Source organism: Strix uralensis, chromosome 3, assembly GCF_047716275.1.
Source record: "Strix uralensis isolate ZFMK-TIS-50842 chromosome 3, bStrUra1, whole genome shotgun sequence".
Classification (NCBI taxonomy): Eukaryota; Metazoa; Chordata; class Aves; order Strigiformes; family Strigidae; genus Strix; species Strix uralensis.
The window spans coordinates 91955122-91981800 of record NC_133974.1 but is presented as its reverse complement, the minus strand read 5'-3'; the positions used below and the strand labels follow the sequence as shown (position 1 = coordinate 91981800).

The window sequence follows — 26679 nt, the reverse complement described above, 5'->3', positions numbered from 1 at the left end:
AAACTCACTTACCTGTGAATTGCAGCATTGCACACACTGGAAAAGGAAGCATAAATGTCTGTGCCATAAACACGGTATTTTACATCTTGACATCCAGGAGGGCATTTTGCAATGAATTCTGGATTGATTATCTTCCCTGCCTTGACATCGCAATCAATCTGGGGCACATCTGTGAGTGCAAAATCTCGATAAAGTCAGACTGAATTTTTCATAGCTGAGTCATCTTGTCATGAAACAATGAGTAACTGAGTGACAGGGATGCCCTCCTCTTATACCTTTGTATCAATGGTTTTGGGATACAAGATGTGTCTAAGTATTCTGCATCTACAATATAACATACAATAAGCCCTATACTGAGGGATGTGGCTGTAACTAGGGATGGAATGAAGAAGCCTGAGGATATTTCTGACCTTCAATGTTTGCTTCTCTGACGGAAGTATCCGTTATGACACTTTGCTGGAGAGAGAAAGAAATGTAGTCACCCAGGCTGTGGTAAACATGTGGGAAGAAAGGGGTAGGGGAAGAGGTGGCTCTGAGTCAGGACCAGGAAGGACTGTGCACACATGAGGCAAATGCTTCCCAAGCCTCCTGCTGTGCTCATATAGCTAGCTCCATGCCATCTATAACTCCAGGCTGCAGCCATAGTCCCTTATATTGTCCTTAATTTTAAAAATTATTTGCTGGGTACAATTTACTTCGAACAAGGAGTTTAAGTTCACAACATTGCAGCAGGCTTGTTTGTTGACATGAGCGAAATAACCTGTGGACAGAAATGCTTTTATAGCGGTATAGCTGAAAGTTATACATCCTAGTGCAGAGGACATGCACCACTTGTCTCATGCTAATCAGCTACATATGCTTTGTGTTACAGCAGGTCCATTTCACATATTTATGTCTCTCTGTGAAAACCTTAGTGCTTGCTTAGATCCTTGTCTGGTACCTAATGACCTATGAAGACACATTTTAGTAGTGAAGTACACACTTTCCCCTTTACACCCGTTCAGTAGCACACACTTAGCGATTTCATTTCAGTAAAAGAATGTTAGTTAACATATGCTCCCATTGACTCTGCAGACAACTGTGAAGAGTTACCAGAATATAACCTCACTTTGCACTTTTTTTATGCAACAGACATGTCTGCTGTAAAGCAGCCAAAAATACACTTACATAGCTTAGCCTTTTTCGTCTTCTTTGTGGCTTCCTTAGCTGCATATGTACATATATGAAACACACCTAAAACAAAGAAAACATAGTATGAGAAAAAGGGGGACTGTCAACATCAGTCACCACAAGCTCCTGTGCATGAGATCTCCCAAATTTGAATCAACAGGTTGAAAAAATGAAATGGGAATATCTCAGCTACGGCTAGGTTTCTACTTGTTGGTTAACGTCACAGTCAAGATGGCAGCTACTGTGTTTTTTGAAGTGGATTAAAGATCAGTTCAGTTCACACATTCATATGTGGAACTCACTATCTAAAGGTGCCATTGAGTCCATGTGGCCCAGAAAACCATGAAAGGCCCCAGTATTTCCACAAGCAGTGGAAGCTTTGCAATTAGTGTGATAGAGATATCTGTGAAACAACATGCTCTGTGTATAAAGCAACTGGGAATTTAGGGAGAAAAAGTCCTTCTTAACAGTCTGTTGGGGAGTTTATCCTGTAATCATGCGTTGCAGCATTTCACTCGCTGGTGGTAGTGGGTATGGGATACTGGGCAGCATTATGGACTGTATGAGGTTCTAGTGTGGCATGTCCCACTATCCTGTCCCAGCAGGGGCACTGTTTTTCTTCAGTAAGTAGAATTATGATTTGAAAAGTGTAATAATAAAAGAGACATACACTGTTATGTTAAAACATACGTCACATTATATGCATGTAGCTTACCTTGTCAGGTTTCTTGCTAAGTGCATGCCATACAAAAACTTTTAATTCTCTGTGCTTATAAAATAAGCACACCTATTACAGGTAATAACTTCATTACAAATATCTTGACTTTCCTATTCATATTTCCTTTCTCTGAGCTTTCAGAGGGAATTGAAACTCTCTATGATGTGTTGGCTGATCCTCTCATCATTCATTAAGTTAATCTTACTAGAGTATGCAACAGCAGTCTTATTTCTTTCTTTTATGCTATTCTCCCCCTAGACTGGTTGCAGAGAGTTTGCAGACTTAATCATTCCTAGAATTTGCTCAAAAGAAAAATCAATCTCACAGTGTCTGAAGTGACAGTGTATAGATGCAGTACTGGAGCCTTTTGTCACTGGTGCAGTTGTGTAACCAAGGCAAAATTGTAGTTAGAAAAAAGGGGAGAGAACTAGTGGAAAATAAAGTGCAAAGTCCCAACAACATGCAATATTAAAGGCATAATTTAATGTGGAGAAACTAATTTGCTCTTTTAGTAAAGACAGAGCAACTACATCGATAGCTATGAATTTGAACTAAGAGTGCTATCCTGCCAGACTTGAGGATCCTAGCTAGAGGGAATATTGCCTGGCAATATCATAATTAAAGTTATACAACATCTTTAGGCTATGTGGTGGCTGGATCTCCATCAAAGGGAGAGATGTAAGTAAAGTACACTAAGAAATGGTGCTTGATCAACCAGAGTGTTCAAGTAAGATGAACTGCAATTTCTGGAGTCTCTACATACTCCCAAAAAGCAAGATCCTGTCTGACTGCCAGGGAAAATAAAATAAGACACATTTATAACCTTTTCCTTTTAGCACCTTCTTGTTCATGGAAAGAGCAAGAACACAGAAAAATTGGGAAGGGATGCTCCCATGTAAGAAACAGCTAATTTTTCTTTGGAAGGAATCTTTACATTTCAGACATTTTTCAGGTCCAACTGTGCCATCTGATATGGACTACACGTAGCTAGTCATGTACTTAGAGGTATCTGCAAGTAATTAATATTGTTTCTATGCCAAAGTCAAGAAGTTTGGGTAGTCCATTTCTGAAAAGCTGTGCCAAGGCTTACTTCTCCTGCCATTGAGAGCTTCATCAGCCATGGACTCCAAAGGGAAGAGAAAAAGCCAGCAGCCATTGGTCAGTCAGGACAGGAGAGTACAAACCCACAAACTACTAATTGCAGTACATCAACTGTACTTACCAAAGAAGGTTGCAATGACTGTGGCCTTCATGGTGAGTAAAGCAAAATCTGTTTATGTCAGTAAGGAGCACTGAAAAAGAAAAGAAGAGTACATCAGGCTGCATTCAGAGGTATCGCAGATGACACTGGAACGGTGGGGGAAGAGGAACTGTGCACTCTTCTTCAATCTTTCACAGTCCTCACATGTTGCATCTTCTTCTCATGCTTTGTAGAAGCAGCTGATGTCCTCAGAGGAGATGGTGTTTGGGCTGTGGCACTCCCATGGACTAATTTTTTACTTCTGTCCAAGATTTGCCTTTTTTCTCAGGAAATCAAGATTTCATTCCACATATTTATATCTGAAGCCAGTGGCAGAAAAGGACATGATGGGTACGGACATTCTCTGACAGCTATTCAAGTTCATTCACTACTCTTCTAAGACATAATCATAGAATTGTTCTGTCTGCACATCAACTGCACCATGTAATCTCAAATGATACGAGGAACATAAATCCGTTCACTCCTGAAGGACATTGCGTAAAGTATCTTGCAATCATGCAATTGTTTGTGAGCCAAATTTCTGGTTTCTTTCCTTTTCTGAGAATGTGTGTGTGTGGGTGCGTGCATGCATGAGCACCTGAGATTAAGAGGACTCTGTCAGAACATCTGGACAACATTTCTTTCTGGGACTTCGTATAGTTCCTGACCCCCTGCTATCCCTGAAGCTCTTGGCCAGGCTACAAGAACACAAACTTATTAGAAGTAGCCCCTCTCAACTTCTCCTGAGCATCACCTCCCATGCTGCTTTTGCAGTTATTTGGTGATTGTTGAGGGAATCCTGGGATGGATGCTCATAATTAATCTCAGTCATTAAAATACTACAAGATGCTTGATAAATAGCAGAGTAAAAAGTCTGAGAGGGATAAAATATTTGTGTTTTTTCCAGGAAAAACTCAAGGATCAAAATAAGCTTGATCTTCAGAGAAACTGATTACATGCAAATGGAAATATTTGTACTAAAATAAAAATTAGCTTGCTATCAAGGAAGAAAGTACATGGAATGTTAAAGCTGTAGATGATCAGGGGAAGCAAGATACCTGCCTATTGGAAAAATGGCAGTGGTAGATTTCACAAAGCAATTTGTGTACTCAAAACCAGAGCTTTGGCTGCTCCAGAAAGAAATTTAGACTGACAAGGCAGATACAGGAAAGAGACAAAAAAATCTGCAATCTGTCTTCATATACAATGTTTCCACATTTTTTACCTTAATTGCTCTTCTCTTTCAAGCAAGTCAGGTGCTTCTTGAGTGAGGATGACTAAAATAGTATGCTAGACTAAACTGAGTTCAGCCAGTTCTAGGTCTATATAATTTATAACCCTTTTTACATGGACCAGCTGCACCTCCAATTTTTGCTCCTGTGCTATGGTTAGAGAACTTCAAATGCCAGGACATACTAACAGTATCACTTCCTAATAGTACTATGTCTTTCCTTAATGATCTCCCTAAAACAGCCCTCCTACTAGGCTGCTAAGGCTGAAAGCAACAGAGTTTGCTCAGAAGACACTGAACTGAATCCTGGGGGTGTAGAAAGTGGCTGAACATGGTGACTGTGTCTTTCTGCAAAATGATGGACAGTGCAGTTGAGATGACCCCAGATCATACAAGCGATAGCAGCAACAGCAGTTATGTGGATATATTCTGCTGTCACTGTTAGTTTCCATGAAAAAACCTTGTCCATCTCCTGGAAGAAAAAGCCATTTTAGGCATTTACTGCAGTGTATGTCCACTGTGAAGCGCTAAAGGAAATAGCAACAAGCTGTAGAAGAGGGTTCAGAGGAACTTAGCTCAGATGTTTTTCTCTTCACTTATATGTCTCAACCCATCATGACATCAGAGGTATCAGAAAATTGCCCCTCAGAATGAGTTCTCACTTCAGGTCAATCCCGGAAATAGAAGAGGCAGCATAAGAGTTGCAAGTCATTTTCAGAACTACCATGCACCATTAAAGACGATACTGGCACTGACTTAGGCTTTGGAAAAGGCATCTTAATATGAGCATTCCCAAAATCTGCAATGAATAAATTCAGCAGCGGCATCTTTATTTAAAGTCAGAGAGCTGTGAGAATTTGTCCTGACAGTATTTGGCTCGGTGCTGAGGTGTTTTCGTCTCCAGTTTAATTAGACTAGAAAAGGTCTGAGATGGTAAAGGACCCATGTAAAAGCCAGCTTCATGGGTGGGTTGCTGTGTGCTTTGTGGAGACAGTCCAATGCTACTTAACTTTTTCTGTCTCACGGAATATATAACCACCTGTAGCACCAGTGCTGCGCAAGACTTCTCATTGCTTTCTGAAGGCCCTGCCATCCCCAAACCCTGCTGTCCCCAAACCAAGGCTAGCCGTCCCAGGAACCATCCCAATCCTCTTGGGTGGCACTACCCCAGTCTTGGCTGCTATTGCAATCTCTACATGGTCTGCTGGTGTCATTGCTTTTCAAGGCACAGAAAGTGGACTTTTTTTCCTAAAATATTATTAATTTCCTGCAGAAAGAGGCCAAGACATCTGAAAGGTGTTCATATGTAAAGCCTGTCGGGGCAAATGAAGTTAGCAAACCCCTTACCTTGCAATAACAGATATTTTATCAATAAGAGAATTAACAGAAGCATTCTGACAAGGCTGTTAGATTTACTTAACAGATTTGTTGTCATAGCTACACAAAAAAGCATCTTATTGTGGACTGTGTACTTTTGCTGGTGCAGTTTATACTTGTATCCTGATGGAAATAAATTATAATAGTAAAGAAACTTTTTTTTGCCACTTTATTAATTTCTACATTAGGCACTGGCATGCCAGGAAAAATGCATAGACATCCTGTGACACAGCTTTGGTGGCAACGCTCTCAAGGGGGGTCCTGGCCTTCAGACCTTGGGCTGTCACATGGGGGAAAGTGCAGGAGGATTTACACTGCCGACCATTAAGTGTCTGGCTTAGAGGCTCCAAGCTTTCCATTGTGGGAAGTCTGTGTGCATTCATTGTATTTGGGGCCTAAGGAGTCACCTGATTTAAGCCGTATGAGATCTCCTATGCTGTGCACTAGCACAGCATCCACTACTTCAAACTGGTAAAGGGAACAAAGCCTGGAATAAAACAGTGGGGGTTTTTGTTTCTCTGGGAAGGAAAGGGAAAGCAGGGCTCCAATGCATGCATACAACAGGCTTTCTAGTCCGTGTAGATCCACTGGGAGGTTTGGGGATGTTTTATCTGTAGATCAAGAATAATACTTTGCTATTAAGTACAAAGCTATTGTTCTGTTACCAAATGAATAGATCCCATTAAAACAAAACCAAAAGTTTCTACTTTGGGTTAGTCTGGAGTATGCATTTTGCTGAGATTTGTCCTTATCAGATTTCCATTAATGCAGTGTTTGCAGTCCCAGTCAGTACTGGTAACTAAAGACCATTCAGTATTAAATCTCTTAAACTGTATGCTGGATCTTTGTTTATCAGAATACATTTTCCCATCCGTATCCTTCAGACTGCCATAACAGAAGTTACCTCATGCAGGTAAAGCAGTTAAGTATATACATTATATTAACATGTGCTTAAATCCCAGCTAAATCAAGTACAAATGCAGTAAGAAGCACCTCTTCCAGTGTTTTCCAGTGCAGATCCTATTTTACCTTTTAAAATGAAATTTCTATTTGAAAGAATGTTAATTACTTTTTCCTTACCACAAATATTTGAAAAAGCTTGAATGTTAGGAAAGAGTCAGAGTTAGCAAACTGTTATTTCTGCATATAAAATAAGATTTTTATACTGACCTTTTATTAGCAGCTTGACTTTTATAAAGATCTGAGAGGGCTGCTACGTGCTACAAACAAACAGATGGTTTAAATCTGTATAAATTGTCACTGTATGGCAAACTATGACATTTTCTGATGGAAGTGTATGTTTTAAGTCCTTAATCTTTGGTGTCAGGCACTGTTGTCCATTCCACGTGCAAACCGAAATTCTTTGTTGGTGCCACGTGCTTTGTCTCTGCAGGAGTAAGCAGTTTATTTCCTGTAATCTCCTGTGCTGCAGAAATTAATTTGTGTACTTGCTTTGTACCACAATAGTGTGTGTTATTGTTCCCCTTCTCAAGGGGTTGTAATATTGCAGCAGCACTGGCACCATAAAAAAAACAGAAGTGGACTTTGTTTGAAAGCTATCTGAGCAAGTAGTGTGGAGTTAACAACATGATCTCTAAGGACTGTGGGTTGAGTTAAATATGTGCCCTTTATGGGAAAATCAAGTGGGCTTGGTGTAGGTGTGAGTAAACTGGTTTGGATAAACAGGAGCTGATCGTCATTTCTCGAATAAAACATTTTAGATTTCTGTTTCTTTTGTCTCTTTTTAAAAAATTGTTTAACCCTTTCTTTGCTTCATGCTCATACTCTGTCCGTGTGGTATTGTACCTTGCTCGGCAGTACAGCAGCTGTTCATTTTGGTGCACACTAGGTACTATGGCTAACACCTGTCACACACAATTTAGTTTCACCCCCTCTCTTGTTGGAGGGAAGGAGTGATGTATCCTCAGTGCACTGTGTTGCTCTGGAAGCCTGTACATAAAAAAAAAATATCCAAGTGGCTATTTATTTTGAAAAGGCAGGTAGTGAGTTCTGCTAAGCCAGAATACCCAAACTGATAACTACGTTGCATTTCAGAGGCTTAGATTGCCCTGTCAGTATCCCAGGCCAGGTCACAAAAGGTAAGATCCAAGGTGGTATTTTTCAAGGGTGAGCTTGTTTGCATGGGATGCTAGACTTTACTCTTTGAGTGGTTTGAAATAGAATATATGCCTCCAGGAATGAAAAAATATCACAGACCTCATCACCTTCTGCCATAGAAAAGGTGAGTGAACGCTCATCTGTTTTCTTTCATATATGAAGGAAATTGCAAGGGACTTGCTATAATTGAAGCAAGAGAAAGCTAATATCTGTACTAGCACCATCTGCAAAGATAGGACATGATATACTTTATCTTATCAAAAGAAGAAAAGAAATTAGTTGCCCACACTGTTTGTGGGAAGTGTCAATAAGAAACTTAAGGTTTCCTGTAGCGTGTGTGCTCTTCAACCTTCTTCAGCTTTCAGACGAGCCTCTGCTGTGATTGCAAACCCCACATCTTGGCCAGACACAGACAGATGAAACTAGGACTGGGAACCCAAAAATGCTTCCTGGAGGTGGTGCTGAGCTTCAGGGCACCACAGTTCACTCTGCTTAATTACTCAGAGCCTCAGAAAGAGCTGACAAGGAAATGCAGGCTTTTATGGCTGCAGGTCTTTCCCTTGTGGTGGAGGCCTTGTAAGAAGTATCGAATGTTGCACATTAGGCAATTGTGTGTTTAATAAACTAAACAACCAAACCACTGCTAACCAAGTTTCTGAGCCTGGGGTCAGCTTGTGCTTTTGCCTTAAAGAGTCTTTGCATTAACACACACAACTAGGATTACAGTCAGGGCTATTAATTTTGAATAATTTCCTTTACCACCTAAGCAGTAGCTACCAACTGTTTGCCAGCTGCTTTCTGTGGCTGCACAAATCCCACCCCAAAGGTAGTGACCCCTTCAAGAGCATGGGGATGGCTGCTGCAGTTTTTCCTTGCCTTTTAGGCCTTATGCTTCAGAGATGGGTGCTGAGGGCTTGAACACTGCTCCATTTCTTGAACACATGCTGGTTTACACCATGGTGCTATGGAAAGGTAGCTGTCAGCCCTGTTTCTCAAGGAAGTTCAGCTGGCTTACTGGTGTTGGTGTGTAGTAACACAGGACAGGTTGGGCTGTTTAGCCTACTGGGTGGTTGGTGAGCTGCCTAAAATGGCTGTAGGTCTATTGCCCCTAACAAATGAAACATGGAAATTTTCCCCATGTGGCCTGAAAGACCCTGGTTACTTGTGCACAGCTGTGTTAGCTCAGAGGTGGTCAGAGGTTATAGTCTCTGCTTGGAGAAGCCCCAAGAGTTCAAAATGACCCTGGAGAGAGCAGAGGCCTCACCTCTTGCAGGCCCTCTACAGAGCGATTGAAGAGATTTTTTGAGAGCAAGGGTGCCATCCCCGAGGGTACCAAGGACGCCTGGGCATATTCTCCCCTCTTTACTGAAACTAGACCACTGTGCCTCTGGGATCCTAAGAGCTGTGAAGATGCTCATGGAGCCTTGCTGCAGTCTTGTGGTTTGGACAGTCAGATGGACATAGGGTGGTCCTAGGAACTTCCCACTCCCTGGACTCACTCTACTTTTTATGCAGTAGTGAAGTATGTGAAACACATGCTCCTTCCAGGAGCAAAGCCAGAGACTCTGGCTCTGCTCTGTTCCCAGGCAAGCGGCAAGTCAGGCCCCTTCTCACTTGCTTTCTTTCTGACCCCACGTTTGGCCTTCCTGGTTGCACAAGGATCCTGCTTCATCACAGAGAATGGGGGGTATCCCAATCTCTTGTGCCCTGGAGTCTGATGAAGGGGTACCTCTCTGGTGATGAAGGAAACATGGGTTCAAACTCACTGAAGCCACAGACAGCCCTGAAACAGTTATCCCTGATTAAGGGTTCTCACCATTTCTTGTTACAAAAGCTTTGATTGTTGTGGCTGCCACATCATGTTTTAAATGGTGCCTGCTCTGCCCCATGAGGTCCCTGACTCAGAACAGGGCTAGGAAGACTGCTGGTAGCCAGTACTTCTCGTGAGGTACCTGTCAAGTCACTTCCAAGTCATTGAAGTGAGGTATGGGTGGATTCAGAGGTCTAAATTCTACCTAAGTTGCACCATGGACACAGGAGTGCTTTTTTTTCAGAGCTGCTTTAAGAGATGTTTATATGCAGATTTGCAAGCAGAATTTAGTCCAAAATATCTCCATTCAGGTAGGTATAATGAAGAGATGTCATACCCAGCAATTTAAAGCCAAATAAAAACACCCAAACAGCTTTGCACTACTTGTTTTGTGTTCCATGCAATGCCCTGAAATTAAACCAACATAAGGTTGAAGTAATAGTGATGAATGATTTCTCTACTTTCCACAGAGCTCTTTCAGAAGAAGGTAATTTATTTAAAACTACAGTGTGATTTAACTTGCCAGACCTTTCTCAGAGCCTAAATAAAACTGCTATGATTATACTTTTGCATCTGTCTCAGCAAGATAACCATCAATTATGCTGGTCTGACCTGCCCCTTCCAGCAAAGGAAGAGATACATTTAGAAAATGTCACCCACTCACAGACAAAATATAATTTGGACTATCCAGATGATGATTTCTATGAGGGTCATTACACTGTACTTCTCTGGTTTCTGTTAATGCATTATGCATTCATTTTTTTCATTTTGATGTGCAGCTTTTATGGCTCATTGGGGATCACTGTTAGCTCAAACTTGTGAGTCCCTGTCCAGACAACTCTCTCCCTCCACTCTACTCCCCACCACAGCTCTTGTCTGCTCATATGTCTGCCCCCTTCACTCCCAGGCTCGAGCTCATGCTCCCTCTGCCTGCTGGAGCCTGGTCACTGTTGCAGAGAACTTGTTTCCCTTTTCTAATTTAACTGCTTCTTCTTAGCATCAGTCAGACCCCAGTCAGGTACCATCAATCCCTGGCACTGCCATTTCCCCAAGAAACTGAGGGCAAAGGGAAGTACCTGAAGTTCAGCAGTGCCCAAGGGCTGTGCTAGCTTTGTGACATGAGATTTGCTGCCACATTTCTTTAACTTTTCAGAAAAATGGACCATTTTCTATTTCCAACAAATGGTTTTAACAAGTCAAAGTGACTTTTTAAAGTGTGATATGTGGTTTCTCAGACTGGATGTGCAATGAAGAGAACGCTGACTAACCATGCTATTGTGCTGCCTGCAAACCAAGAATTATTGTAGTGTGTCAGAATTCCCCCGAAGGTACATATTTGGTCTAAAAGTGAAGGATTTGTGTTAAAGGCACTGAAAAAACTGCACATCACCCTGGGGATGGTTTTTGGAATTTCTGTAGCATGTTCAAACAAAACTTGACACCTTTTTTTTAGTAGAAACTTAGAAGCAGAAGTTTAGAGAAATTTTAGGATGTTTACGCTCTGTTTATTAAAGCTACATGTACCCCTTTACTACAAAAGTGAGTTATATGTCTAGGTTAAAAGCAAAACTGATCCTTTAGCATGCTGATAAACTTATACAACATCTCACAGAAAAACTTTATCAAATCTGCACCTCCTGCAGTCAGTATGACTACTGATGCCTCATGCCAAAACCATGGACTGGTTGGGTAAGGATTCAGAAAATATATGTAATTTAAAAAAAAAAAAATATCTGGAACTATCCTGGCATGGGCCTCTGGTTTGAAATAAGACAGTAAATGGTGAAACTCATGTCTAGTAATGACAACTTGATCATGGAAGCATCTTACACAAAATATCTTCAGCGAATCAGAGAGCACTGGGGAAGTTGAAGAAGGCATTTTGAAAAGCTAAGCTGAAATCTGCTTCTGTGGTAGAAACTAGTGAAATAAAGTTTAGAAAGTAGTTTCAAGTTTGTGTTTCAATTTCTCTGTAAAAATGATAACCTCATGCTCCTTGTGCTGCTTAACATTTTCCCCTCATATATTTTGTACTTTTCAAAAAATATTATTTCTTCCTGACTAACTGCATTATTCCTGCTTGGGAACTTTTCCCTCCAGCTCTCAGATATCTCTCTCATACCTTCAGTTTAGAAAAGACCAACGCGTTCTACAAAAGAGATTGCTACAAAAGGCATATCAGAAAACAACCCCAGAATGCCTTATGGCCCTCGGTCATCTTCCAGTGCTGCTTTGCTGGGACCTCCAAATCCTTTGCTTCCTTTCAGGGTCAGCTGCCAAGGGTTAGGATGTCCAAACCCACATCCCAGGACATTGTGCATGGCTACCCTACCCCATGCCCTGCACGTGGAGCCCAGGCTCCCCCTTCCTTAGGCATGGGTAATAGAGGTGCCACCTGGATGCTCAGAGGATATGCATGAGCTGTTGTGGTAGCCAGGTGCAAAAAGCACTTCTGGATCTCCTACTGGAGGTGACATTCATGTCCTGCTGGTCTGAGCCATGAGGGGCTCCTAAGGCCACTCACTAGATCTGTGCTTTCTCATACACCTTACAGAGAACATCAAAGGCTTGTCTTTAGTCTAGTCTAGTCTTTAGGCAGAGTCTACCAATACTTCTGTGGATAAGCTGGATGCTTCTCTGCTGTCATCTCCAGAGAGATCTTTGGATTTGGAAGTCTATCCTGTCTCCTCCTCCTGTGTTGGAGGTGAGTCCTGCTCCTCAAGGTCTCATGGTGAAAGACTGCATTGAGGATGGAGCCTTGTGCCTTGTTACTGCGGCAGACTGACCTCCCCAGCTAGTGGTCATTGCTGCTTTGGCTTTGCTACAGGCTGTTTCAGTTGTATCCCTCCCACCTGGTGCTGGTCTGCGTATGCCAAGAGACACATTCAAGCTGAGGTCTCTCACTGGAAGTGGCTCTTGTGGGGAGCCATTTGAAATCTGTGGACCTGTGAATACTGTTTCCATTTTTTAATGACTACAGAAGACATCTTGGGACTCCATGCTGCTTTTGGGATGAAAGTGAGCTATGGGTTTGCATGGGTGTCAGCATTACAAATGAGGCTATTATGCGTAGTGCTGTGTTTCTGAAGACATGCTGTTGGTGGAGGTGCTAGTGAGAGACCTGATAGTGTGGGCCAAGCTGGGAAGCCTTATGGCATGTATGTTGGCAGCCCTTGGCAAGTGGCAGGAGTGGGCTCTCTACATATGGGTCAGGCAGACAACGTGAGGGATGGCTATGCTTCTAAAACTACATCCCTCAATATTTGAGTACCCTGGAGGGGACTTGAAGAGCTAGAAAGAGCTAGTGGCAGAGAAAATGGCCTCCAGAGCTCGGTCCTGGATACTGTGACAGTGTAGGTGCAGCCAGAAATTGTTGGGAAATGTGTCTCAGGACCAGGCTGACACTGATTTACTGATTTTGCATATTAGAAGCTTTTAAAACCTGCTGTTTTGGCATAGAGATGAATCACAGGATTCTGTTTCTGAGAGTCCAGGATCAAAAAGGAAAACTGTGCTTATCAGATGGACTTGAAGCAGGAATTTATAATTTATGGTCTTTTGTATTTAAAACAAAACTAAGCCTGCAGACCTCAATATTGCATAATCCGCTTCCATGCTCAGGAAATTTGTTCTGAACTGTGGCCTTAGGAGATTACTGTATGAACTTTACTGCAAATTTAATTCTTGCCTAACTTATTTCTTTCTACACACATATTTCACCATTGAGAATAGAAGATGTAGACCATGGAATCCTGAGACTTTACATCCCAAATTACCACATATTTTGAGATGCAGTTCGGTAGAAAGACTGTCCCCAAAGCAGGGTGAAAGAAGACTTGTCTGACTTGTGTGATGCCTGTATTTGACCTTACAAGCAATCCCATTTGTAACAAGTTGTTTCACTGCAACTCCTCTAAACTTTTCTAATCTTCCCCTCCCTCATATGGACATTCCTGTCCTTCCCACTTAGCCTCACTTCCAAAGAGTCTCTCTTTCTTCATATGCTTCATGTCCAAAAAGTTCTTCCACCAAGCCCATGAGAACAAAATGCTGGAGTGCTGCAGATGCATTGCAAGAGAGGTGGAAAAGATGGGCTCCCACCAAGGTGAGCAGGGTGGGCTCCCATCATCCTCAGCTGGCTGGCAGCTGTGAAAATAGCCCCTGGAGTCATGGAGCTATTACCCTTTCGTAACTCTGACTCACTGAAGGTGACCAGGGCCAGGATACACAGCGCTGCTGCCAGCTTTCCTCTATGTCCCACCCTTGTTCTATGGACTCAAGGGTAAACTATGTATTTGGGAAAATAAAAAGAATGGAGCCTTCTGAATCCCTAAAGGAACCTGGCAGGGAGATTGAGAGGCACGGAGGTGGCCGCGTCCAAACTTCCCTGTAAACAAGTGATTTTGGAGAGGTAAAAATTTCCACAGTTTTATGTACAATCCTGAAGATACTGGAAATTCCTAATTCATCCTGATGGGGACATTAAAGGACTGCATGAAGCGACACAAAATAATTCAGAATTTTCCCAGAAATTTTGGCTCATGTAAAACTGTTGCTTGGCAATTATGCGCTTTTTTTTTCATATGAAACCAGCTGCCAGCTGAGAGACTGTTGGCTGCTGTATTACATGTGTTACATTTACAAAGCTATTTTATAAGGTGACAGGCTGAAAAACAGTTTGCAAATGCAAGTTGATCTTGAAAGTATTTTTTTACATCTGTGACTATGGGATGTTCTGTAGAATGAGCCACATTAAGTGTAACTGACACAGATCATGTTCTTAATGTGCCACTGACCTCTTAATGCACTCTGAAGGTCTGGAGATAAAGCAAAGGTTGAATGGACTTAATGGGTGCTAGAAAGCTAGTTCAGTCATGACAGTAAGACTTGTCAGGTTAAGAACTGCTTAAACCTAGATGATTTGAATGAAGCAGAGTTGGTTATAAATACTCTTCTGAATGCAAATGTGTTTCCAGTTTGGGGTATGAGCTACAGATTTGGGTGCTCTGCTTCAAAAGGGAAAGCAAAAGCTGCAGATGGTGTTATTTTTTTTTTAAATTAAAATACATTTTCATGAGAAATACTGCTGGTTCCAAGTCATTGAGAAATTTTCTTTCTGATCAACACTTTCTGTACTTTTTCCAGGGCTCATCTGCTGAAAAATGAGCCTGAATAGGAAAGGCAGCCCAAGGTGACCCAGCCACGTGCTGCTGCAGAGGAGAGCAGAGATGCCAGCTCAGAGAAGGTGGTAAAGGAGGTGAGGGTTAGCTGGCTGCAGAAAGAGGGAGCGGGCTCTGCCCTGCTGCTGGCAGGGCACTGGCAGAGGATGTGGGAGCAGTCCTCAGACACCACTAAATGTGCAGCTGCCCCAACAGAGAGTTTGGTCCAAAATGTTTGCAGAGCCCAGAGCAAATACTGGGGTAGCTAACCCATGAGTGCCATGCTGTCAGGACTGCCCACTTCTGATACCTCCCAGATGGTCAGATATAGCCACACAGACTGCAATCTCAGCTGGCCAGTATAGCTACCCCATAGATGCCTTAGGAGCCTACATAATTTCAGTAGATCTCCAACTTGTCTGTGAGCCACAGCACTGGAAGAAAAGCTCATCAGTAATACATGCTCCTGTTTTATCTGTAGCAAGTCCCTTCAGATCCCACTTTTTGCGGCAGCTTGCTTTCCGCAGGGCATTATCAGGAGTAAAAGGCAGCCTTGCTGCTCCCCTCTGTAGCGCTGGCAGCAGTGCCTGCAGGCCCTTTGAGTGGGGTGCTAAAAGATTGCACATGAAGGCTGTTATGAGCCAGACAGTCAGAGTTTAATTTACTAATAGAGATACAATCTAAACGGCTACAGATTTTCTGGGCACTTCTGCACCTCTCTAAGACTATTCTGTGGCAGGGAGAGGCTGCGGAGCCTGTGCAGCATTCACCCAAGTTTTCCAAGTGTGAAATGTGCAGCAAATAAAGGAACTGGGATGCAAAAGAATGGCAGCTGCTCTAGGACTGTTAGAGAGGCTCTTTTACAAGCGAATGAACTGTCAATTTGTAGTAAGACATTGTTTTCTAAACATAGCATAAAAACTGTTATCTTGCCTGGCTGGTCATTAGAAGAGAGATAATTATAGTCTCTGTGCGACAGCTGGGCCCAGAACAGGGGCTGCATTGTCCCAGGTCCCAGCTGAGCTCTAGCACAGGCACCCCAGGCCAGCGGTGGGACAAGGGGGTCCTTGTGCCCCGGCAAGTTCAAAAGAGGAATTGAAGTGCTCTAAGTAGGTGTTAAGCACCTATTTCTCTCTCTGACTCTGGCCTTAAAAACTACTCCACAGCAGAAAGGTGAGGAGGGCAGACCTCTGACTGCTACATCCTCCCTGGCTTTATGTACGACACACACTATGACTATTACTTTTCTCTCCCTAAAAAAAAACCCAAACCAACAACCCCAAAACTTTAGTTTTGCATTTATTTTTGTTTTGCTCTGTGTTTCTGTTTTCCAGCACTGATCCATGAGACCCGTATAGTGGATGGGCTTTCAGAAGCAAGGACATATTATCTGTTCAGTGTCTGCTTTCTGAGCCTGAATGGGAGGTCTAAACCTCAGCTGATGCTGCAGCACGCTGGAGGAGTCCTGGTGGTCTCAGAGCTTCAGGGGGCCAGAACATCCCCTAGGGCTGTCAGGAAATCCTGGACTATTGTTTTTTACCACCATCCAGAAAAAGACGATGCATCTCTACGCCATTGTAATGGGGCAACACGCACCTCACTGTTCTGGTACCTGCCCATGCCAGTCCCTCTGTACAGGGAGTTCATGTCTATGAGTGCCACAGTATTTTTTTCTATGTGCTTAGCTTCAAGTCATTGGAGGAGAAATACAGTCATAGCTGCAGATAGTAAATTGAGCTATCACTTTTATTGCTCATTTCAGCCAGGTGCCTTGAATGACTTACCTGTCACCATTTAGGAGACTTCTGGTAAAACAGAGACTTGAACATGCATGTCCTGAGCCCTGGACTAGCATGTAAAGCTACTGGGCAGTGTTTTCTGTCTAGAGCTTTATTTGTGGCTCAGAGGTGAAAAGCAAAAAGTTGAAAGTTCTCCAGGCAGACCAGCCACAGTCAAGTCTTTGATACCACTGTTACGTAAACTTCAGGTTTATTTTTAACAATGTTTTCTAAAAAGCAATGTCCAGAAATAATAAATAATTCTCTTGTTTCGCATAAGGTAATTAGCCTGTTTTCCCAGCTTCTGTGTTCACACTGTGGCTCAGGCGATTCTCTTTTAGAAATATTCCAATTAATCAGGTTTGACAAAAGGGAGTGCAAAAATTAGTTTCCTACTACTTCTGTGAAAGTAAGTAGCTGGGTGAAGAGGGAACATCTTTTTAATGTCTCCACTAAAGGAAAGACTTTGACAGGATCTCATTCTTATTAGACACAAGAGAATCCACAGGGGGTATCATCTTTCTTGCATCCCAAATGTGAGGAAACCTGGTTTAGCCAGTGAAACTACTTGGTTCAATCAACCAGTGGTAAGTCATGTGTAAGAACACTACTAGGGAAAGTAGTGAGCAAGTTAAGAACATAACATTCCTACTACAGGTGGAAACACAAAGCAATATTCAATTATATTGGCAGGACAATCAAGGTTTCTTTTTAAAAAAGTATTTCGAATGTCTTGAATAACAGAAAGACAGGAAGTCAATTCTGTCATCCCAGTGACAACAGCCCCAGCAACATGAAGGATTAGATAAAATATGCAAGCAGAGTAAATCTTTTTAAAATAAGATACTAATTTAATATTGAAAAGTATTGTGCCTGTGTAATGCAGTTATTTTTGCTTGAGTTCCCTTTGCATCTCTGAACGAGACCCGTCTTACAGCCATGACTGTCATTCAAGTGATGAACTGAATAAAGTGTGAAGAACATGGTACCACAGATACAGAAAAATACAGATATTCTTTGACCATAGTCAAATGCAAGGTGTTTTTAACTTTAGGATGTATACGGTAAAATACAAGCTATAAATATATATGATTCCATTGCTGTTCTCAGTCAAATGTATTTTAAAAGACATCTAAACTACTTTTTCTCTGTGTGTGCTTGCTTGTTTTTGGTGTCTTGTTTAAATTTTGGAGAGGTTAGAGGAAAAGGAGTGTTCTCCAAGGAGGATCTGCCTCTGTAATCTGTAATTCTTTTTTTGCTCTGGCTGTGGTGTAATTCCCATAAACTCTAGGAACAAAATATTAACTAGGGTTGAAAGTTTGCTTGGGGCATTTGGTTCATGTTCATACTAGTCTGAGAGAAATCTCATTTTGAAGAGACTTACCGAAACTCTAATCTCTCCACAGAGAGCTGAATGACTGTGGCAGGCTTGACAATGCTATTCATTTTTGGAGCCTCACCAGCAAAACAAGCACTCAGCACAAAAGGATATATAGTGTCTAGGCTACTGTACTGTTCATACATCTGTGTCTATCCATCTAGCAAGGCAGTTCACACCATATAAATACATATCACTGGAATAATACCATTTTCCATTCTGTATCTTGGAGATTAGTGTTCCCCAGTGTCAGGTAGTGCTAATTAATGATACAACACACACCTTCCTATTGATCAAAGAGACAAAGTCTTGAAAGCAAAACTGTTTTAAACCTAGGGAACAGGTTGCATTACCTATTACACACTATTTGAACAGTAGGCATATATATGTCTATTGGTGTGTGACTAATATACACCATTCTTTCTCAAATAGTTAAGCCCTTGCTGTTCAGACAGTGAGTACATGTGTCCACTTTAACAGTAGGGGTTTAATGTTTTTATAAATACTTAATGAAGTATATATAATTTAAAGTACAGTTTCATTCTACATCTATGTCTTCATCTTCTTAGGTCTTTGATCCTATGCACACAGCTGGAATGTTAAACAAAAAATTATGTCCCTACAGTTTCTTAGAAGTGAAAATATTTAACTATTATCAACAGGCAAAAAACCAACTCCCTCCTCTCCCCCATAAATAAATATAGCAGAGAAATGACATCAGAATTACCTTGCTTGAGGTGTGCAACTTTTTATTCCTTCTCTCCACACAGTATGAAAGTGCTATTTTTTCCAAGCTTTTCTGTACCCCAAACTCCAGCCAACATTATTCTACAGAAGGAGAGGCAGGCAGCAGAGGGAGGCCTGGACACCTTTTCTCTTTCAGAGAGGAGCTAATCAAACATTCCCATCAAGCTCCCAGCTCTGTGAAAGGCACATTGCTCTCTCTCCCTCCCTCCCACCCTCCCTCCCTCCCTCCCTCTGCTCCTCTCCCTCTCTGTCTCTCTGTTTCTCCCTCTCCCTCCTGCACACACAGACATACAGAGCTCCTTACATTCATTTAGCAGCCAAATTAGGCAGTCCTATTTTAAATACATGTTCCCTCCCACATATTTTTGGTAGGGATTTCTATGCTCCTTTTACACTAGCCTGTCAGATTTGTCAAGTTTTTCTCTTTTGGGAAGCAAAGCTTTACTCAACTGATGTTTTGGCTGAATTTTTTTCAGTCTCACTGTGCAGTTCAGCATTGTAGTAAATGGACTACAACTAGTAGCTGGGAGTAAACTACACAGGTCTGAAGAATATAAATACCAGACTAGTTAGGTGCAAGTCAGATTTAAAGAGGAAAAACAGCTTTTGAAGAGACAGGCTGTGATGCCTTTACTCATGTGAATAGAATCATATTCCCTCAGTTTCCCTGAAGTCAGAGGATCAGTGACAGAGCAAGTCTGTGAGTCTGGGCACAGAGAGGTAGAAGTATGACATGAGGGTTAGCATGGACTTTTTTCTGATGAAGTTGGGTGCAGGAATTTAATAAAATACTCTTAAAGACTTTTAAACCAGCATTCATTAAGTGAGAGCTGGCCAAATTAGATACACAAAATGACTAATTTTTTAGAGTATCTGTACACAGATGTCCTAAAATTCTTGGGTAACTTTGAGAAGAACATGTTATTGAGACAATCAAGATCACAGCATTTTCAAGATTATCACAGAAAGGGTTGGTATCATATTCCAGGATGCTGGAATGCAACTATAATCTGCAATTCCACCTGAGTATTCAGAAGTGTATAGGTAACATATATGAGTGAACATACACTGTTTTATCTAAGAGCATTAATAGTGAAAAAGAATTCTAGTGTAAATATGGGAGATGATTGAGTTCAAAAGACACATTGGAAAGACCTGTAGTTCCTGGCTACTTCGGATCTAACAATCCTGTAAATGAGTTTGATTTAAGGGAAAGTGATTATCTGGGTTTAAGTGAAAATGATTACCTGTTATTTGTGAATCTCTACTTCAGTATTTACAGAAACTGTGTAACAGCTCAGCATATCAATAAACAGTACAATAACAAAAGTTTATCAAGAAGTCCTAACTGTGTTACTAAGACATAACAATCCATAATTCATTCAATTCTCTTAATACAGAAGTTTAGGCTTGCCATGGTAAACCCTTGTGAGGCAGAATGCAGTGGACTGGCAGAAAGACTCTCCAGACAACAAATCTGTTAGCAGATCTACCTAGAAAATGTACTAAAAAAAACCCCCAGAAGTCTTATTAATTCAAGGTAACACTTTCAGAATATCAACAACCTTTTCATAAGGTTTTGTGAGGTTTATTTATTCAGATAATCATGGGCAAAAGGACTGAGACCTTAGGATTGGAAGTTTAGAGGTGCATACGTACTAGTGGTCAAACACCTAAGGGTTTTGTGGCTAAGTGGCTGTGCGTCATTTCCCTGTGCTAGTGGAAGGCTGAAGTCCCCACGACAACTCCTTACCTGCAGATGCTGATAGAAATACTCTAAAATTTTGGGGCACAGACATTCACTGGTATTTAACTACTTTTTTTCCACTAAAGTAGATTATTTTCAGAAATCCACAGGCATCTATGTACATGTTGAGGTGCTTGTATGGCTTTAAAGTCTCAGGTGAGTGGGTTATCAAAGAAGCCTCTTGATCTCAAACCAGTGTGAGCGAGAATACTGAAGAGCAAGCATCTGGTAAACCAAGATGTGAACAGATGGCAAAGGTTCAGGCTGTGCCTGCAGACCACATGATAGGACTGTATAGAAATGGCTGAACTAGCACTGAGTGATGGAGATGAGATGTCAGAAGCAGTGGATGATCGGGATAACCAGCACAGGCAAAAAGTCCTCCTAAGGTTCAGCTTCTGATACCTGCATCAGCTCATTGAGGGGTGTAGCTGTTGGCATGCAGAACATGGTCAGCAAGGTGTCAAACCAACAACAACAGCACCTACACTGAGGTCATGCTTCATTGTTGCTGCTGCAGGGTGGTAGTTCTACAAAAAGAAACAGCTGATAGATCCATTTCTCATCTTCCATGGATGGATTATCCAATTTGTGAGTAAATTATATCAAGGGCAAAGAGCCAGCATGGACCTGGCAGGACTTATCTCAAATGCAGTGGTGTGTGAACACAGCTCTATTGCTTCCAGAAACCCTGCAGTGGTGCAATCCTGTCTGCACTACACCTGCCTGAGTTTTCCCAGCCTGGTCGGCTCCGCTTGGGACCAAGGATGCTGCCAGTGAACTGGCACATTTCTGCATTGTTGCCTATGAGCTAAGCCAGCATCCTGGGAATGAGCATCCCAGGAACCATGGAGCAGAAACACTGAGTGGGCAGAAAAAGAAAAACTATCTAGGTTTGTCATTATCCAGGGTATTCAGCCTCTCATTATTGTGTGTAATGAAGAGCTGAAGAGTATCAAAACAAACCACTGAGGAGGGCACTGGCTGTCTCTTTTTATCACAACATTTCCAAGTGTTGCGGCCTGTGCTCTTTCCTGACAAAAGCAATTTCCAGACACCCAAGAGCTGGCAATGCAAAGTGCAGGAGCAAGAGGTGAACCACATTGTGTGGCTCCACTTCAGTGCTGGGATATGCCACAGGGAAAGATCTGTTTGCAGGAGAGGTGACTGTGCAGTCAGGAAGTCACTAGTTTGAAGACAATAGGTTTTGATCATGATTGTCTAGGGGATGGACAAATGTTACGTATCTGTATGTGTTCATGTCTCCCAGCATTGCTTTTAATCAGGGGCCTCCTCCACAGTTTTCTGCTAACTGGTAGTACTGTTTGTGGTGGTAGTTTTAAAGTTTTACTATACTGTATTTTTGTTTGCTTGTTAGTTAAAGTAGGATTTAACAAGATCCATTGAAAATATTATTAAATGAATGAATGCACACCTAGGGCAGGTGACAAATTTCAGGGGATATAGTCTTTACTACCGTGTGACTTAGATATACACATACACATACATACCTAGCAAGTAAGGCTAATGCATGTTACAGCCTCACTCCACCACAGCAGCAGCAATTCAGTAACTCTCGTCAGTAAAGTATTTTAGCAAAATTGCTGCTCTATTCATTTCCAGGTGGGTAGAACTGACATGCAGAGTAGCTTTGTTTCCACTGTATGATGAAGCCTGAAAGCAAAGAAACACAGACCACTGACCTGTCCCCTGAAAGTCTTAATGAAGCAGCTAATGAACAAGACCAGAGAGTCAAAATACTTTGGTTTCAGTGAGAGTTTGAGAAGGATCTTCATATTTGAGCAAAATTTAGTCACCACATTAAATAATGATCATCTACTCAGATATCAATTTCACTCTGGAAGATCAAAGAGCAGAAAGAGAGAGATACGATAAGATCTGTGTAAGCAATGTCAGCATGGACAGAGGAGATAATCCAGCCAAGACTAAGTAAGGAGGCTTGGTTTTTTCAAACAGAGTTAGCAGCAGACTTGGAAGACCGGACACTTGCTGATGGACCTTAGTCACAGACCCTTAAACAAATCTTCATTTTGAGATCATCTGTCATGCAAAATTTTCAAGGTACACAGTTTTTGTTTGAAAAATATTGCTTTGGGTAACAGCTGAGTAAAGGCCATGTTGAGTAACAGCTGAAATCTGACTTCACTGAGGGGAAGCTCACTACATGTAATCAAATCCTCATTACAAATCTGACTTCAACATTTATTAACAAAACTTCTGTTTATAATATAACAGCGGGCTTACGTGTTTCAGCCAACACAAAAATGTGAGATCCCTCATGTTTCCCTCCTTCTGCATGCGGTGATGCACAGGTAAATGAAATAGCAGAAACCTCACCTATTTGGAAATGGCAAATAAATTTGTGTGTTCTGGGTTTGACGCTCACCAACTGGTATGGCCCCTGAGCTAAGGGCAGGCAAAAACATGACCATATCCAACTATTAGGGCACCATCAGACACAAGTGTAGTTTTACACTCAGGTGTCCAAATTCAGTCCAAGTTCATTACTGACTTGGCCCATAATCTTTTGATCATAGCTGGACTTTTTGTGGTGATTTACATGAATAGGTCAAACTTTGTAGAAAGAGGAAGAGAGAAAGTTTTTACCATATATTACGTTCACATAGCACCTCAACATCACAGAATCACAAAATCACAGAGTTGTCTAGGTTAGAAAAGACCTTGAAGATCATCTAATCCAACCATTAACCTAACATTGACAGTTCCCAACTACACCATATCCCTAAGCACTATGTCGACGCTATCTAAGCGGAAGCAGAAGGTGGTGGCTTCAAAGGCCATAAATTGTTTCCGAGAGGTCTGTGCAAGGTGATGACGGATATACACATTCTGTTGAGCATGTGTGCTGTAACTTAACCCATCCTGCTTATCTCCCCAACACTCAGGAGGGACTCCTGGCTCCACCAGCGTAGGCATAGGCAGAGAAAATTATCTTCATCTATGTTACAGAACAAGATAAATCTGAAAAATTTTTAGAGAAATCTGAACTTTGGCTGGGAAATTTTTAGGGTTAAAGTGCAGAGTCTCCCACATACTGTGTCTTTGTCGCACTTGTGGGACCTAAGGTGCATGCTGCTCTTCTGGCATGGGGCTGTAAGCCACACTTCTGAAACCATGAGATCATTTGCTCTCCAGGTTGTGAGTAGGAAATGTACAAGGAATCAAAGTGATCCAGGGCTGAGCTAACTGGCCTGTGATCATTACACAGAAACTGTTGAATATATCTTCTCAGCTGACCACTGCAGGCTTAGTAAACCAGTACTATAAGGTTTGCATATAAGGACAGAAAGCACAGACAAATGATTTCTGCAAGATCGCATGTAGCTATGTCACATCTAATCCCATCCAAATACTTACACAGAAAGGAACAAGTTTTCTGCTCTCAAACAATTACCCTTAAGCTTTTTCTACCAAATGCTACCAACAGGAATCAGAAAGCAGAATCTTCTCCAAGTTATAACACCCCAAGATGTCATGCACAGCCTGGCAGTGCTGGCTTTGCTCAAAGACAGTGCAGTTGCACATGTTAACTCCTGACAAGTGGGAGTGGAGTTCAAATTCTGCAGTTTTTCCACATTTCTCAAACTCTGTGAAATAAAATATTAACTTACGCATTATTACTCTTAAGGTAATCTGTACTTGAAAACCATTTATACATGAAGAAAACAAGGCATGGGGAAAACAGTAGAAAGTTAAAAGTATAATTGGGATGGCAAGGCAACAAGGGGGTTAACATTGTTTGGCTTTAGCTGCTTAAAGTACTTACATCTAAATTGGTTTCAGGTAAATAAAATAACCAACGTCCTGGAAGGCTTATATAAAATACACTGATGTGTTTGTCTTGTGTTTGAGAAAGGTACGGAAGCTGAATTATGTATGCTGTAGCTGTTGCCAGCATCAGAAACTTCTTTAAATAATTAGAGCAATTGGGTAGCCAGGTATCTGTTTTTCCTTTTTATGAATGAGGAGACCTCATGGGTCAAATGAATGCATAATGTTGGCATGCTTGGCTTAAATGGATGGATACCAAACTTACACTGTGTAAATTTGACCCACTGAGTGTTTGTCAGGGAAGATGGCAGGGGCCATGTTTCCTGAGACTGTAGAGAAGCTGGAGTCTGTCAGTAAGCCCCAAGTCCCAGGTTCATTTGTTTGCCTCACAGGGAAGGGAGGGACAAAAGGTGAAGAGGAACAGGATCTGCCTGGGAGCCTGCCATCCCAACTGAGCAGGCTCAAAAAATGGGGATTCATGGTGGGAAATAGGAAAGGGACTCTTCCGTGACTGATATGTGGACAGCTTGAGCCTTTCCAATTGAGCAGTGACCATCTCTAACTGTCATGGATTTGAACTGCATTTTTTTGAGTTCTGGGCAGTCACTTTTGGAAACTTTTGACCTCATCTGCCTCTATAATAATCAAAAGATATAAAGAAAAGTGAACTCTGGCTTGGAAGGAGAATCTAATAAGGCATGTGAGCAAACTCAGAAGTTACTACTATCTGTAAAGAGTGTTTTTACATCTGAGAGTGATTCAATGTGTAGTTCCTTAGCTGTGGGCGTGCAGAAAGTGCTAGTTAAGACCAACAAGTCAGCTAGGTTTGCTTAATAGATTTTGGACTGTAGCAGAAGAAAGTAATGCTCAAATATTGCTTTCCTTTAATTATTTCAAGCTATATCTCTGTAGGAAAAAAGAAAACAGACAGAGGATGCACTTGAACTTGAAATACAACAGGGACCTATCATGAGCATCAAGAAATCTTCATTATTTTTGCCATGCAGCTGAATCTACCCATACCTCCTATGCCCCATATTCCCAATGCCAGGTTTAGAACAGAGGCTGTCACAAATGCTGTGTTGAAACAAATAAAGTGAACAGTAAATGCAGGGGCTGGAACAGTCCCTGTCACATTTGGGATGAGAAAATGCCAAGGGTGACTGCTTGGGAGGATTTTGCCCTGATTCTGGCCACAGGCCTTTGGATCTGAAGGGATCTTTAAAAGCTGTGGCATTATGGAGGTGGACTGTGATGTTTGTATCTCACCAGTCCACTATCAGAAACCAAGAGGCTGCCACAATGGAAATCAATTTTAAGAACTGTATTTTGGCAGAACTTGCAGTTATTGCAAACAAAAATGTATGGTGACTGAACAGAACTGGGTCTGTAGGAAGTGCAGCATATGGATTTTGTTCAACTCAAATCCAGTGTAGGTGGGGATTGAGTCTTCCCAGGGTAAGTGGGACATATTTCTTTGCTCTACTACCTCATATAAAACCTGATTCATCAGCATAAAGCTCCTTGTATGAAGAGTAAAATAATCTGTTTAGGAGAGTGCTCTTTGTTAATCAAAAGTTTCAGCAGTGTTGAATTCAGTGCTGAAATGTGAAGGTGAGGACCACGGCTCTCAGGAAATACAAATGGCTTTTTCAGCGTGCTTTCCCTATCTGCGTACTTCCAGTGTGAGCCATGTGCTATCACTGCCACTGTTAATTCACTTTGCCAAGAATACCAGGTCTCATTCTGGATCCCAGTGCCCCTTACCTTGGCAGTAAAGCTTGACTATTCACTGCAAATCAGGCCTGGAAAATGTAAACTCAGTAACAGTCTTCTGTCTGTTCTTCCTGACTATTTTCTCGATGTGTTTTCTGTTTATGCTCTGTAGGGCATCAGGTGTCAGAGCAAGTAGTTGATGCCAGTAAAAGCCACTTCACAGTAGAGAGCTCGTGGCTGCCTCCCAGCAACTGAATGCATCCCCTCTGTGGTGCCCTTATCCTTGTCTTCTCCAACTTTGGCTCTTGGCACTGAAGACTGTTCAAAATGCAGGTTGTTTCTGGAGGCAGCATGCAGAAATCAGAGTGCTGGTCTGGCAAGCAGAAGTGTCCAAACATGCAGCAGGGCCAGAACTGCCAGTGTGTTTAATGAGTGGATTAATGTATTTTCTTTACTGGTATGTATCTTTCAAAACAGGTATTTGCCAGAGTTCATGAAAAGTCTCTCTGCATGTGTCCCTGTGCACAGGCTTACCATATCAGGGTTTACATCACGCTCTCCCAATCAAGTGGCAGTGTCTTGGTCCCGCTCTAGGGTCTCCTTGACCACTGTTCTTGTAGAGACCCATTTGCCTCCAGGGAGGCAAAATTTCCAGGAGGGATCCAGCTGGTGGAGAG

At 41.9% G+C, this 26679-nt stretch overlaps 1 protein-coding gene across 1 annotated transcript in view; it reads right to left on the bottom strand.

Annotated features, from left to right (window-relative positions):
• VIT (vitrin) overlaps positions 1–18892 on the bottom strand; it is a 56716-nt gene extending 37824 nt beyond the window's left edge. Inside the window, exons 1-4 of the mRNA XM_074863319.1 lie at positions 18707–18892; positions 3111–3180; positions 1168–1233; positions 13–169 (exon numbers count right to left, since the gene is read on the bottom strand). Coding sequence (XP_074719420.1) covers positions 13–169; positions 1168–1233; positions 3111–3141 — 254 coding nt within the window. The 5' untranslated portion in view covers positions 3142–3180; positions 18707–18892. The remainder of the gene's footprint in view (positions 1–12; positions 170–1167; positions 1234–3110; positions 3181–18706) is intronic.
• Positions 18893–26679: the final 7787 nt, after the last annotated feature.